The sequence below is a fragment of the Anomalospiza imberbis genome, chromosome 3 (genome assembly GCF_031753505.1).
Source record: "Anomalospiza imberbis isolate Cuckoo-Finch-1a 21T00152 chromosome 3, ASM3175350v1, whole genome shotgun sequence".
NCBI lineage: Eukaryota > Metazoa > Chordata > Aves > Passeriformes > Viduidae > Anomalospiza > Anomalospiza imberbis.
This window is the reverse complement of record NC_089683.1, coordinates 50,897,710-50,911,871: the sequence shown is the minus strand read 5'-3', so window position 1 is coordinate 50,911,871 and position 14,162 is coordinate 50,897,710. Positions and strand designations below refer to the sequence as shown.

The following is a 14,162-nucleotide window of genomic DNA, read 5'->3' as shown; positions in this document are numbered from 1 at the left end:
AAGTAGCCATTCTGTTAAAACTAGAATCTCATCAATAAAATGAAGGTAATGTCTTAGGCTGCTAAGGAAGTCCATGAGGTACAAAAGTTGCAAATCATCTCTCTGAGAATCCAGAAGTGGCTGGTGTTGACTAAAAGACTGTCAGAAAGGCAGGCAAATTCTGCCAGTCAAGGAAACTGATTTGTTTCTTAGTTACTATTTATGCCTCTGGATTTTTCACAAAGCAGGGAGCAGATCCACTGAGGAGTTACCCATCTGTCCTGTTGTAAGGTTTTCAGCCAAATTGCTTCTTATGGCCCATTTATGCCCTTTGGCATCAGGGACAAATGATATACTGAAAATAATCAGCATTGATTTTCAAACCCAGTTTGAAGATTTCAGAGTTAGATGGCTCTTTCCCCTTCTATTTAAATATTTAACATTTTAAGTTTTAACAATTTAAATTCAGCTGGTAGTGCTTCTCTTAAAGTTGGGGTTTTTCTAGTCCTTTTCACTGTGGTAGGGTATAATTTATTAATGAGTTATAGTGAATCTGTATTTTTAGAACCACAGAGACAATACTAGCTAAGCCTTGATCCATTGCAGTTAACTTTTCAAAGAAGGTCAGAAGCTCATTTACATAGAAGATATATAAATATAATCCTACTCTAGTGTAATTGTCTTTGGAAACCATTGCTGCAGACTGTAGATTGAACATAAGCAGACTGCTCTAGAAAGGTGGTTTTGATTAAAGGATTGAGAATAGCAGGAAAAGTAACACTAAGGCAATCTGTGTTGTGAAATTTCAGGCTTCAGTACAGAGAATTTTGCAAATCTTGGTTAGAGTTGTGGTGTAAAATATTTTTAATATGAAACTCATTATTTGAACAAACATTTGTTTTAGGCTTCATAAAGACACTTGTAACTGAATTATGGGCTCTTTTGGAGTGTGGAAAAGATGATTTGAGAATAACCCAACCCAAATCTATTCCAGTTGACCCTATTGACCAAAGTTGTCAGAAGGTGAGAAATGATTTAATCTTGCGCTTTTGTATGGAAAGAAACAGTGCTGTGGTTCAGATAGGATGATACATACTTTTCTGTAAACTTTTTATTACAGCTATACCTGCTTCTTGGCACATGTGTCAAAATTAGTATAATACACTAGTTAAATGATGACTGATACAGGATTCTTGTGTTGCATGGCAGTTCGCAATGCAAAGGATTAACTATGATATAATGAATAGAAATCATGACAAAACTAAGTCTTAAGTGCTGGCCATCAGTTTATGTCGAGATTACTGTAATAAAATCAGGAAGAGTGACATTTTAGATTAATCTTTGTCTCAAGATTTTAAAATTAAGTGGTAATGAAATTGTGTAATTCTCAGAATTGCATGTACAATTTGATAGATAATAGATACTTCAGACACTACTGCCCTTTTAGATTACATAGATGCCTGCCAGGGTATACAGTCTTATTTTGGACAGGTCTATTTATGTTAAGTTGAGCATGTAAAGGATAAGAACAAAATTAATGTAAATGGCAAATAATTGCTAACATTTACCTGGTTGCACTTAACTGATTAATATTCCCTGTTGTCCCTCCTTTTTTTCTTTCTCTAGTTTTTTTTGTTTCTGGTAAACTTGCTCACTTACCCAGCAGTTTTTGAGCTCCTGAGTAAACGAGAAATACCAAATAAACCCATGTACTCATTCCGTGAAGTACCCACAGGTATAATTGTAAGTATTTTGAAGGAAAAATAATTCTGTGGAGACATTTTTACCTCAGAAAATGTTATTGTTATAAAAGAGTAAGTTTTTTCCTATTGAAAGATTTTGAATTTTTCTGCATTTTGTATTATATACAGCATGAGGGCAGTATATGCACATATATCACTTTATATTAACCTAAATTTTCATTTTGAAATCTTAAAGGTAATATAAATTTTGATGCCTAATTTAAAGATGATCTTTCCCAACTTGTGTTAGAATTATGTTTTTTCACAGAAAAAAGTAACATAAATAATTATGTTTGTATGTGCATACAGTTACATATGGGAAAATGTTGGAAAATATGTATACTTGTACTTTATACAGCATTGCTCTATCACACTAGCTGTGGATTTAAAAAGAATAAAAGAAAAAACCAAAACAAAATGAAAATACAAAAGCGCCATACCTCAGGCTATTTTTTAATAGGACACATAATTCACACAAAGGAAAAAATCAGTAATTGGAAAGCTACTGATTAAGACATACTTCAGAGAAATAGCTTCACCATTTCTGTATTTAGTGTTATTTTGTATTCAATCATTCCACTGCAGTCAATTACGGCTTTTTTCTCATCTACAAAGCACAGACAATTTATGACCTTGTGTGGCAGTTAAAATCAGATTCTTATTCTAATGAGTTAGCACTTTAAATTGCTGTTATGTTGAAGTCTTTGTCTAGCACAGGCTCTGGATTTGTGATATTTTAAGTTGTTTAGACACAGTTTATCATAATAGTATATGTTATGTTTGGAAGGGATTTTTGAGTTCTTTTCTGCAATATGGTTTGATGATTTCAGGAGGAAATTGCGTGATAAATTTCATTTTTCCAATCTACTCGATGCTACTGTGTTTACTGATGGATAGCTTTGTTCCGTTATCAAGTTTTTTAAGGAATTTGGAGTGAGTAAGATAGATGTGTGCTGAAGATGATAAGTATTTGAGAGCATTCAAATTGTGGTAGATCTCAAGAATGACTTTTGCAACTTTTGAAAGCCAGTGGTACTTTAGCTTTAGAGGCACATGAGTATTTTTATGAAATATTCTATGTTTTTAGAAATGTCAATACTGATAAAATTGTTCAAAGTTCCCCGAGGAGATGTTTTGGATGAGGCTTGTCTCACTTAACTGCTGTACAGCAGTGTGTTTTGTAAGCCTAGCCATCCAAGATACACCTAGCTGTGTAAGATAGGCATCCAAGACTATGTATTTAACAGAAAGGAAATAGTCAGATTTTCAATGTTAATTTAATGTATAATGACTGAGTCTAAGTACTCAGAAAACTTCTGAAGTTAAGAAGAAACGCAGGTTTGTTATGACCATGTTTTTGGGCAGTGATTCCGAAAAGCAAAAGTTAAAAGATTTTGACTGGATACAACAACAAGAAGCAAAGTAAAAGCAACTTCTGTGCCACTAGAAGATTTGATTGGAAGACCTAACTTCTTTGTGTGCCTTATTTTTTCTCGATTTCTGAATTGTGTCACATTGCCACAGAATGTCACTTGTTTATGCTAAACCATATTTGCTAGAATTTGCACAGAACTTAATTTTTGTATATCCTTTATTTCTTGAATTAAAACATTTAAGGATTTAAAAATTTTTACCTCCTTTATATTTTTATCTGGCTCGCTGTATCATTGACTGAACAGATTATCAGTTGATAACAACTGATAATTGTGATAGTTGATAACAACTTTTACAACTTTTAACTGTAGACTAATCAGATTTTCATTTGTGCTGTTAGGAGAACTTTTCTGAATACATATAAGATTTCTCTTTACTGTGTTTGGCATGTAAAATTACTTTAGAGAATGGAACACATAAATGAGGGTTTTCTGCCTGCATCCAGTCTTTGAGAGTTTCTGCAGTGTATATATTCATGGGAATCTAATTTGGAAGGTACCCTCTAGACCTGTAGGTTTGAAAGACGTTAGAACAGGTAATTCTCTTCAGTGATTCTAGAGAATCTTAGATGGTTTGTCTTAGGTATGCAAAGTAGATGACACCTGACCTGTAATATTTAAGCTATGCTCTGTGGCTGAGCAGTGCAGATTTATCCACACATTCCTTGGATGTAATCCTGTGTTAGACCTTGTTCATTACCTTCCTTCCTAAAATCCCAAATCAGAGCTTACACTCCTTTCTCAGTAGCCCTCTCACTGTGCCTGCTCTTTGTACTCTTTTGCAGCTCCAAGCTTTGATTTATAAATGAGAGAAGGAAGTTGATGCCAGAGAAATATGTCTTAGCATTTAACTGTTTGTATTTACAAATAGTTGAAAAATCTTAATTCCCAAACAAATCAATTGCTTGCATTATCAATTTTATGAACAGCCTTGAGGTCCAAGTTGAGTTTTTTAATTGAGAATTTTATTGTAAATATACTATGTGGAAAAAGCTGCCTCCCCCACTGCCCCAAAAATCAAATAGGAAAAGTATGTATTTTAAATAAGAGTACATTCTATGAAGACAGTTTACTATGCAAAGTTCTAGACTTTTTTTTTTTTACTATTGTGAGTTTTACTCATGATTTTTACTTTTCTGTGTTGAAAACCAGAGCTTTTGTTGATTTCATTGAAGTATAAATCTTAACTTTCCCTTCATATCTTATTGAAATGACTCATTGATCTAATTAGGTGAATAATAACTCCCTCTTCTGTCTCTGAAACTGGATTTCTAAAATGTGGAGAAAATAAAACTTTGTATTTAATTGAGATTAAATAAAGCTCATAAGGATTTTGTACTCTGTTTCTTGTGACCATAGCACAGCAATCTCTCTCTGACATGATAACATCACTGAATGTTTTTGTTCATTCGTTAGTTTTTTTTTTTAATTAAATATTTTTTTTCAGAAGCAGTTTGCAAATGCAGTGAGCCAGAGGGGAAGATAATTGGGTTGGCTTTGTTGAAAAAGTGGGAAGCAGCCACAAATCATTGTCTGTTACATGAGATGCTCCAAGATGAAAGGTGTAAGCCTCAACACCTGAGCCAAGCCTTGTTAAACCAAGACTAAATGGCTGTGTCTTGAGGCATGTAGTATTAACCAACGTGAGAAAGGGTTATTATACTAAAATAGTTGCTATTCTCTTAATTAAAATAGGCCTTTACACACTTCAAACATACAAAAAAAAATTTAAATTTTTTTTGGTGGTTTAATACTGAAGAAGAATTAGGATAGTCGATATGCAAGAATCTTTTTGTATGTTTATATTTTTAATAGATTTCTTTTCCTAACCTTCTATGTGGTTAGGAAGTTTTTGCCATTTCTGCCTTCAATTTTGCTGTTGACTTTTGTGTGGAAAACACTTCCTGTTACAGAAATAATTTCAGTCTGTGTTTTAATAATAGCTTTCATTCAATAGTAAATATCCCTGTGAAACTATGATGTACATAAATTATAAAAGCCTACATGGTTTTTCACATTTCTCTTCTTTGACAGGATATCATTGACAGGCTTATAATTTTGAACTCAGAAGCTAAAATTCATTCCTTATTCAATTATGAACAATCCCATATATTTGGTCTGAGGTAAGTTGCATGTTTTTTATTCTCTGGTCACATTAACTAAATAGGATATAACATGCTTGGATGTGTTACTTCTGACAAGATAACATTGTTTGGGTTTTATTATGTATGAAGGTGAAATTCCCCCCTTTTTTACCATAAGAAGATTAAATGAAAAATGGCCTACCAAATGAGAACAGTGACGTATCTAATCTTATTATCTGTAAATGGATATATTGTAATATGAGAAGCAATGATAGAAATTGCATGTTATTTTGCCTACTTGACTGTAAAAAACATCCACTAGACAGCAAAATACTAAAATTATTTTTACTGTGTTTATGTCATTTTGGTTTATGTAGTCTCCCTGTACTTAAAATTATTTTTTAAGTATTTGTTTAATTATCACCTATTTCATAAAAAAATTAGTTTAAGGAGTGTAGCATTTGGTTCCTAATATTTCTAGAAACTAAAGGTACACTTAAAAGATGCTCACACTGTTATACTCATGTATTGTAATATTCAGTGCTTTATAATTTTAACATAAAAATTAGTTTCTGCATTTTTGTTCTGTTTTCCAAGGATGACTATATAAATCCTTGAATTCACATTTTTGTTAGGAACTTATTTTAGACAGTTGAAATAAATATCTATTGGATTGTACTTCATAATATGAAAAACTTTGATTAACTTGCTTGAGCAAGATATAGCCCAACTGATTAAGTTCTGAAACATTAGCTTTTTGCAGCCATATTTGTACTTCAATATCACAGTAAAATTATTTCATACTATATATGAATAACCCTAAGATGCTGTACAATTTGTTGATAAGGATGAGCATAAAGGAGATGAACAATGGCAGAGATTGGAGTTGAGGTATATGATTTTGACATATAAATCAGAAGTTATAAATGCTGCTTTGGAGAAAATCACTAGTTTATATAGGAATGAGAAGTCTTAAGATGAAATTTGAAACATAAAATATTGTTCTTCATTTAGGATTAGACTGACTCCATAGAAAACTTGATAGAACTTCCATTGATTTAATTAGGATCAAGGGAAAATGAGATGTTCTACAGTTTAAAATAAAGGGTGGTTGGGCACTGGAACACGCTCCCCAGGGAAGTGATAAAAGCACCAAGCCTGACAGAGTTCAAAAAAGTGTTTGGACAGCACTCTCAAGCACGTGGTGTGATTCTTGGGGTGCAGGGCCAGGAGGTGGACTAGATCCTGATGGGTCCCTTCTAACTCAGGATTTACAGTACTAATACTTATTTAGAGTATTAAGACTTGCAAGTAACTGGCCTATGTTACCTGAACATCAGAGGTATACAGTTAATTTCAAAGTTCCATGATCTTTCCTGTGAATGCTACTGACTGCGGACATCCATGTTCTGTAAAATGAATCTTGCCTTGTGTAGTTGATTTGCTCCTTGACCAAATTCCATCTAGAGTTCTAAGTTCAGCAGAGTTAGACCAAATAATATTAGATGCTTAACAGATTGGAAAATGTGGAAATTATAGCAAAATATCTAATTTCTCTTTGCTGTTATGTAGAAATTAAATATCTAGGTGATAATTGCAGAATTGAAAAACAGTACGATTTTGTGAAGCAATTGTCTGGAAACATTTCTGCTGTACTTAATACCAGTAGTACAGCCAAACCCACATTCTTTTGATTGTTCACAAATCTACACAGCCATAAACTATATATGTGACCCAGCTAGAGCTGAGTGCTGAACTTCTGATCTGTTTAACTTACAGGTTATACTGTGAGGTTCTGATTTTCTTGTTCAAAACAGTTACATGTTTGCTTGATTGTTAAACAACTTTTGCAATTTAGAACTACAGTTTCCTTCATGTGTATATTGAGCTTCAGTGTCTTAAATTATTTTGGTTATTAGCTGTATAATTGCATAAAAAGCATAAAATACATAGGTATTTTCATAGTCTAATTTGAAATGCACAGGTGTATAAATTTATGTTTGTAGTGTTATTATTGCATTTTCTAGTGGATAGTTTTCTTAATTTTGAGTAAGTATGAATTCTGAATTATAATTTTGAAGGACAGTCTGGTAGAGGCTCTGCTGTCAACTTCACTTTTCAATCTTTGCCACTGTAAAGTGGTGTGCATGCAATAGAAAGCAAAGGGAAAACATAGAGAAGCTAGATATGGTGTGCATAGCCAATATCTCTTAGTCTTTAAAGAATACTCCCTATGGTGCATTCATATAGATTAGGGTTTGTGTGGTCAAGGGTGAAATACTCAGTTCCACCTCAAGCTCTAGCTAATTTCAAATCTGTGGTTCCTTTGATTTTCGTCTTGTTGTTATTGTTTGGTTTTGTTAGGGGTTTTTGTTTGTTTGTTGTGTTTTGGTTTTGTTTTTGTGGGGTTTTTTTTTGTTTAAGTTCATGGAAGTATCTTGGCCTAGGATGGTTCTTCAGTAGTTTCAGACAGTGATCTGGTATTCCATTAATTGAATCTATTGTGTCTGTGATGAGATTTGTTCACTTGAAGGTCCTTTTAAGCTAACTGGAGAAAAAAAGTTGTAGTTATCATTATTATTATTTATTTAATAATAAATACATTCAGAGCAGTAATTAAAGCAATATTTTTTTAACATACTAAACAGAGAGTATTTTCTTAGTTTAATGATCAGCTTTATTTCTCTGATACAAGTATACCCATCAATCTGATTTTAAAAGATAATGCATTTGAGAAATAAGTTTTCTTAAAATGTGACACTAGCCAAGTGTCCCTGTTAAAGCCAAGCTCTTTGAAGAGCTCTCTAACTCTCTCTAACTTATATTAATAAAGGAATCTTTCAGATTAATGATATTATATATTATCAAGATGATTTTTCTAGTATTTCAGTACAGTAAATGCATTCATGGGTTTTGAGTTTTACAGCCTGCCAAGAAAATATATGCGTTTTATATATATATATATATATATATATATATATATATATATATGTAATTATATTTTTTTTCAAAGTCTTTGCCTGAAGTATTATTCAGGCATTTATATATTGCTGTTCTCTCTATTCAGAAAATAGGGTTTCTGTGAATGTTACTGACACTGTTTTGTTAGCTGGATTAAAGTGTGGCAGAGTAAAAATTTCTAGCTTTGGTAATTAGGTTCCTGTCTCTAAACAGTATTAATACCCCAAAATAAATTAGAAGATACTCAGTTAGTGTTGGCTTGAGTGGAAAACAGAAGGAGAAACAACATTACTGGAATATGTGTAGACTGTGGGCAGTGGTAGCTTTGCAAAAATTCCCTTTACTTAATAGAATGCTTTTGTAACACACTGTTCCTGGAATCCCTTTTTTGTGGATATATGATAAAATGGCAGTAAAGGTAATTTGAATACTTTAAAGACGAAAACCAGACCTTTTCTTTCTTAGGCTATGATATTTTTTTCCCCAGTGGCTTATTTTGAGCATAAATCAATAAAACTCCTAAATATTGTGAAGTCAAAAGATCTTTTGTATGTACATTCTGAATCAGAAGGACCTTTCTTAGCTCCACACTTGTTCATTGAGGTGCCTCCTGCTAATGAGCATCAAGTGACAAGGAGAGTACTCTGTTAAAGAGTTTTGCCTTCTGCAGGGAATTACCTGGAAAATTCTGATGGTAAACCCTTTTCCTTCAGATATGCAAATTGTGGCTGGTTAATTTTTAAGATTCAATGTATTTGCCTATCATTAGAGATATTTGAAGATAACCCATTTTGAAGAAGTGTAATTTGAACTGCAATGGGAAATAGATTTATTTTAGGCTTCTGTAAGGCAAGGCTGAAAACCCAGTATTTATTACAATGCTCTGTGTGAATAAATGCATTTCCGTTTCTGTGGAATTACAGAAAATTGTAAATATTAGTCTAAGTCATATGCACATCTGAATCAGCCTCAGGATTGTAAAGCTACTGTCTGCTGCAAATAGAAAAATAATATTGGCTTGTTATTTTCAGGTTTGTGTAATAAAGATTTTGACATTGTTAGGTCACGTTTTCTTTGTTATATAAAATACTGTGGTGAATATGTTTTTTATTTATGTTTTCTTGCTTACCAAATGAGTGCAGAGAATTATAAAAATACATTGTATCTATTTCTGTTGCCCTAAAAAACTAGCAAAGAAAGATTTAGGAAAGAAAATTTAAATGGCTTATATTATACTGACATCAAAATCAATCAGCATCTTGCAATTTGCTTTAAAGCAGTACATATCTGTCAAAATTTCATCTAGAGCACTCCAGTGAAGTCCAGGTGAATGAATTAAATGAAAAAAAATGTGATAGGCGAAAGATAACTTTGTGAGTTTGGGAAATAAAAATAATAAACACCCCTGAATTCTTCTCCATTGCTTTTGTCAACTGCATCGTAAACATCCCCCTTATATAATTGCATTTTAATAGTGAGCTAGCCTCAGCATATGAAATAGGTCATTCCTTAATTCCATGTACTTGCATTATGTGTATTGTTAATTAAGAGAATGTGTGATTTCAATGACTGCAGCACAATGCTGTTTATATTTAGTCTCTATTTTCCTTTCTCTTTATTAAAAAGCATTATGAGTAGCAGAATCCAAAGGTAAAAGGCGACAGGGTCTGGATTAACAGTGACTACTGGTGATGGGGATTTGCAACAGGATTATGTGAGAATGCTTCCACATTATCTGTGATCATGTAGTTACACAGTTAATTCAATTTTTTGCTAACGTACACTTTAATAGAAGTTTGTTAGGTTTATTCATTTAAACCAAATAGTTATTAATAAACTAAGAACAGTAGATTCTGTGATCAGATGTCATTTGTTTGTTGACTTTTTTTTCTTTACTTAACTGAGGGAAATTAAAACTCTTCACTTCTGAGTCCTGTAGGCTGGCAAGTGATGCTCATGAAAAGCATTTTTGTTTAGCTGGAAAAACTTTTTATGATTAGCAATCACATTACATGTAATTTCTAGGTATATTGGGTAGCTGAAATGGTGTAGGTGCTCTTTTGAAAATCTTTTCATGTGGAGAACATTGTAAGGAATATATTAGTCCCAGAGTTTTCTTTCTGGGAGAAACATGACTGCCCTGAGGTAGTAGCTTCCAGGGCCCCAGGCACCAAAAGTGTAACTCCTGTATCCAGAAACTCGTGTATTTTTTTTCAAAACCATGCATTGCTCTCAGTGGAACAATTAGAAGCCTCAATCCTTTAGCTAGACTAAGTGCAGAGGCATCCCATATCTGCTCATTGCTAATGTCTTTTGTTCAGTTTGCGAAGGCGGTGTGCAAAGCTTTGCTTGGCTGAAGCTTCCAAATGCCCTTTGTGTTCCAACACTGAGTGGCTTTTGACTTCTTTAGGGTATTTTTATTAGACATTGCCTCTGTCTACTGGTCTGGCACTTGATAATAATTGCCATTCACTATTTGAATCCACAGTCTCATTGAAGTTTAGGCTCTTACTTAAAGAATAATAAAGAATAAATCAAATTGTTATGGTAAGCTCTGATGTTAAATGTTTTGAGACTGTCCCCCATGATGATGACACTGGAATTGTTGAATGCAAGTTTGGCTTTGGATTTCACTTTTGTTGTACATAGTCATTTAGTGAAAAGGAGGTCCTGCTACAGCAAAGAGGTTCCAGGTCTTGTTTTATTGCTCTTCATTTTTTAATTTTTATTCCTGAGAGATGAAAAAAAAAGCATCTTACACTGTCCCATAGCTGAGCTCTCTACAAATACCATGCTATTTATTTTGCGCTGGCCTGATTCAGCCATGCCTATATCTGTAGAAGGGAGTAACTACAAGCCAAAAGAAATCCTTTTACTTAAGACTAGTTTAGTCCTCTATTTCAGCATCATGTCACTGTCTATAGCAGAGATGTAAGCATTTTGTGTTTAGTTGGCCATTTTATGCTGCATGCACACATCTATTACTGAGATTGTAGTATAGTTTACTTTGGATGAGCTGCTTTCTTTTTTACTATATGATGGAAATTTCATGCTGCTTATAGCATAAGACTTTATCTTGTTTCTCTTGTCTATGTACAGATTGGGATTAAGTTTTTTAATAGCACCTCACATGGGTGCTGTGTTTTGAATTTGGGACAAAAAGAGTATTGATAACACAGCATGTTTCCGCTGACATTGTGCAAGCAATGGCTCAGCAACAGGGCTTTCTTTTTTATCAACATTACCCAGCAAGTAGGCTAGGAATGTGCAAGAGGTTGGGAATGAAAAAAAGCTTGGACAGCTGACCTGAACTGACCAGAGGAATGTTTTATACCATATAGCATCCCTCTCAGTAATAAAAACTGAGGGGCTTGGAGGTTGGTCTTGCAGGTCTCATTAGTCGAAGACTGGCCAGGCATGAGCGGCAAGGGAGTGAACAGCAGGGTGGGTGCTTAGTTGCTGACTGGTGTCTAGACATCACAGACTGTTACAGCTGCTGTGTTCAAGAATAGTATCTTGCATCTTTCACCACCACCTGAGCATTAGCAGATATGCATGAAGTGAGGACAGAACATCAGAGTGGCTTTGGAAAGAACATATATTATGAAAGTAAGGAAGAATAGTGTATGGTAGTGTAGTGGGAACTGCAGGAAAATAGAACTGGGTTTACCATAATAAAGGTCCTGTTTGAGAGAAACGTGGTTTGACATTGGGAAAAAGAACAATGAACATACGCTTTTGTGTTAAAAGGAACTCCTAGAAAAAATATTGAGATGTTAATAAGCTATTCTCATAATATGTGTTTTTAGCAACTCTGAGTAAATCATGGGCAGTTTATTATATTATTTTCAGCCAAGAAAATTTAGAGACAGCATAAAAATTAGCAAGGTTCATTTACTAGCTGATTTATACCTCACAAAGGACCTTTTGTTGTGTCATAATTAAATAAGTCATTATGATTGCACATACCAAAACCAAGGAGATAGCCTGTGGAACAAAATACTAGTTAGAATGCTTTCTTTTAGATTAGGGATTTCTGTAGTGAAGTATTAGTTGTGAAGTTTTAGTTGAAGTGGTAGAATCCAGGATCACCTTTCAAGAAAAATGGATAGGGCAGGAAGTGCAGAATTCAGAACAAAATTACTTATTCCTAGCATATTTTCACAACTATGATATGTATTTTGATATTTATGAATTTCTTTGAAATTACCTTTCTGTAAAGGACTGCCTTCAGATAATCTTTTATTTTATATGCATTGCTGTTTGTTCCTGGGTGTGTGGTATATCTTACTAGTAGCGATCACAGAATTATATAATCAGAATTGAAAGGGAGATGGAAGATTGTGTAGTAAAAACTGCTCTGCTCAAAGTGGTTCAACTACAGAGCATTACTCAGGGCTGTGTCCGGTCTGGCTTAGAATATTGTCATATGGCTGGTGATCCTGCAGCATCTTTGGGCAGTTTGTTGCACTGTTTTACCACCATCACAGTATATTAAAATGTAATTTCCTGTCTTTCAATTCATGCCTTTTGCATCTAGTCCTTTCACTGGGTATCTCTGAGAAGGGTCTGACTCAATTTTCAAACCATCCTGTTCGATATTTATACACATTGACAGCATCTCCCCTGAGGATCCTCTTCTCCAGGCTGAGCAGTCATAGCTCTCTCAGCTTTTCCCTATGTCAGATGGCCTAAGCCTTAACCTGCTCCAGTGCATCCATGTCATACTGTTACTGGGGAGCTCGGATCTAGACCCAGCACTCCAGGTATGACTTTACCAGAACCAGTAGAAGGGCAGGGTCACCTCCCTCAAGCAACTTTTGGCAGGACTCTTCATTATGCAGCCCAGGATGGTGCTGGCCCTCAAGGGCATGTTTCTGGCTCATGTTCAAACTATTGACCATCAGGGCCCCCATGTCCTTGTCTGCAAAGCCGCTTTCTGACTGATTGGTCCCCAGCCTGTACTGTTGCATTGGATTCTTCCCAGGTACAAGAACTTCATCAAAGTGTATCTTCCAATTTTCAGCAGTATTCAGGTTGGGAATTCTGTCTTCTGCTTTCTAAAGAAAATTTAAAAAGATATCTCAAAAATATATGCTTTAATCTTATTGTGTTATATCTGTAATATTTTATGCATTCTCATAAGCATGTACTTCTTATAGATGAGGTATTGAAATGGGGAGTCTGATCCAATTCTTATGTTCCAAAAACAAACAAAAAAAGAAAAAAACTCCATAACTGTATTAAAGCATGGTTACAAATATACTTGCTATAAAATGTGCTTTTCTTTTTTTTTTTTTTTTTAATTGGAAACTTTAGTCTGCACATTTATGACTTTGGAAGGTAATTAATGGAATATTACAATTAAGCAAATAACCTGTTCTTCAATAATAGCATTTTAAAATGTATTTTTCTACATAGGTGAAAATTTCATTTGAATGCCTAAGCAGCAGCTGCTCACACTAGGTCTTGTATATTTTGTCATTTATTCTACCACTATTCCATCTACATAATTTTATTTGCTCATGGTTGGTTGGTCTTGGTTTTCTTTTCCACTCTGTCTTGCCTACCAGAGGAGATGATGTTATAAAGCATTCTCAGCTACTAGTCTTCTCCCAAGTGGTTTTAAGCTGCTGGAAACAGGTCTTTGCCATTTATTGTACTTCACAGAAAAAAATTATCCATCTTCATAATGGTTTTAGTGCTCTTTTTGTTTTTTTTTCTTTTAAATAATAATAAAAATTATAGTTGAACTGTCATTTTTTCTTCTGTGATTTAGAAAAGTATTGAGAACAAATTGATGTCACAAAATAGTTAATGTAAAAGAAATAATGCTGAAGAGTACTGAAACTGAACAGATCAAATTGTTTAAAACATAACAGGATAAAAATGAGACATATTCTCATCTTGGCTGTTTAATCCTTGGCCACAACTGTATGAATTTGCAGGTATTAAATTATTGA

General features: G+C 33.9%; 1 protein-coding gene across 2 annotated transcripts in view; it reads left to right on the top strand.

Moving 5' to 3' along the window:
- The window catches only part of LOC137470739 (protein broad-minded-like), a 65,431-nt gene that overhangs the window by 24,272 nt on the left and 26,997 nt on the right, over window positions 1–14,162 (top strand). For both annotated transcript variants that reach the window (XM_068184360.1, XM_068184361.1), the window contains exons 21-23: window positions 884–1,002; window positions 1,606–1,722; window positions 5,189–5,277. In XM_068184360.1, coding sequence (XP_068040461.1) covers window positions 884–1,002; window positions 1,606–1,722; window positions 5,189–5,277 — 325 coding nt within the window. The remainder of the gene's footprint in view (window positions 1–883; window positions 1,003–1,605; window positions 1,723–5,188; window positions 5,278–14,162) is intronic.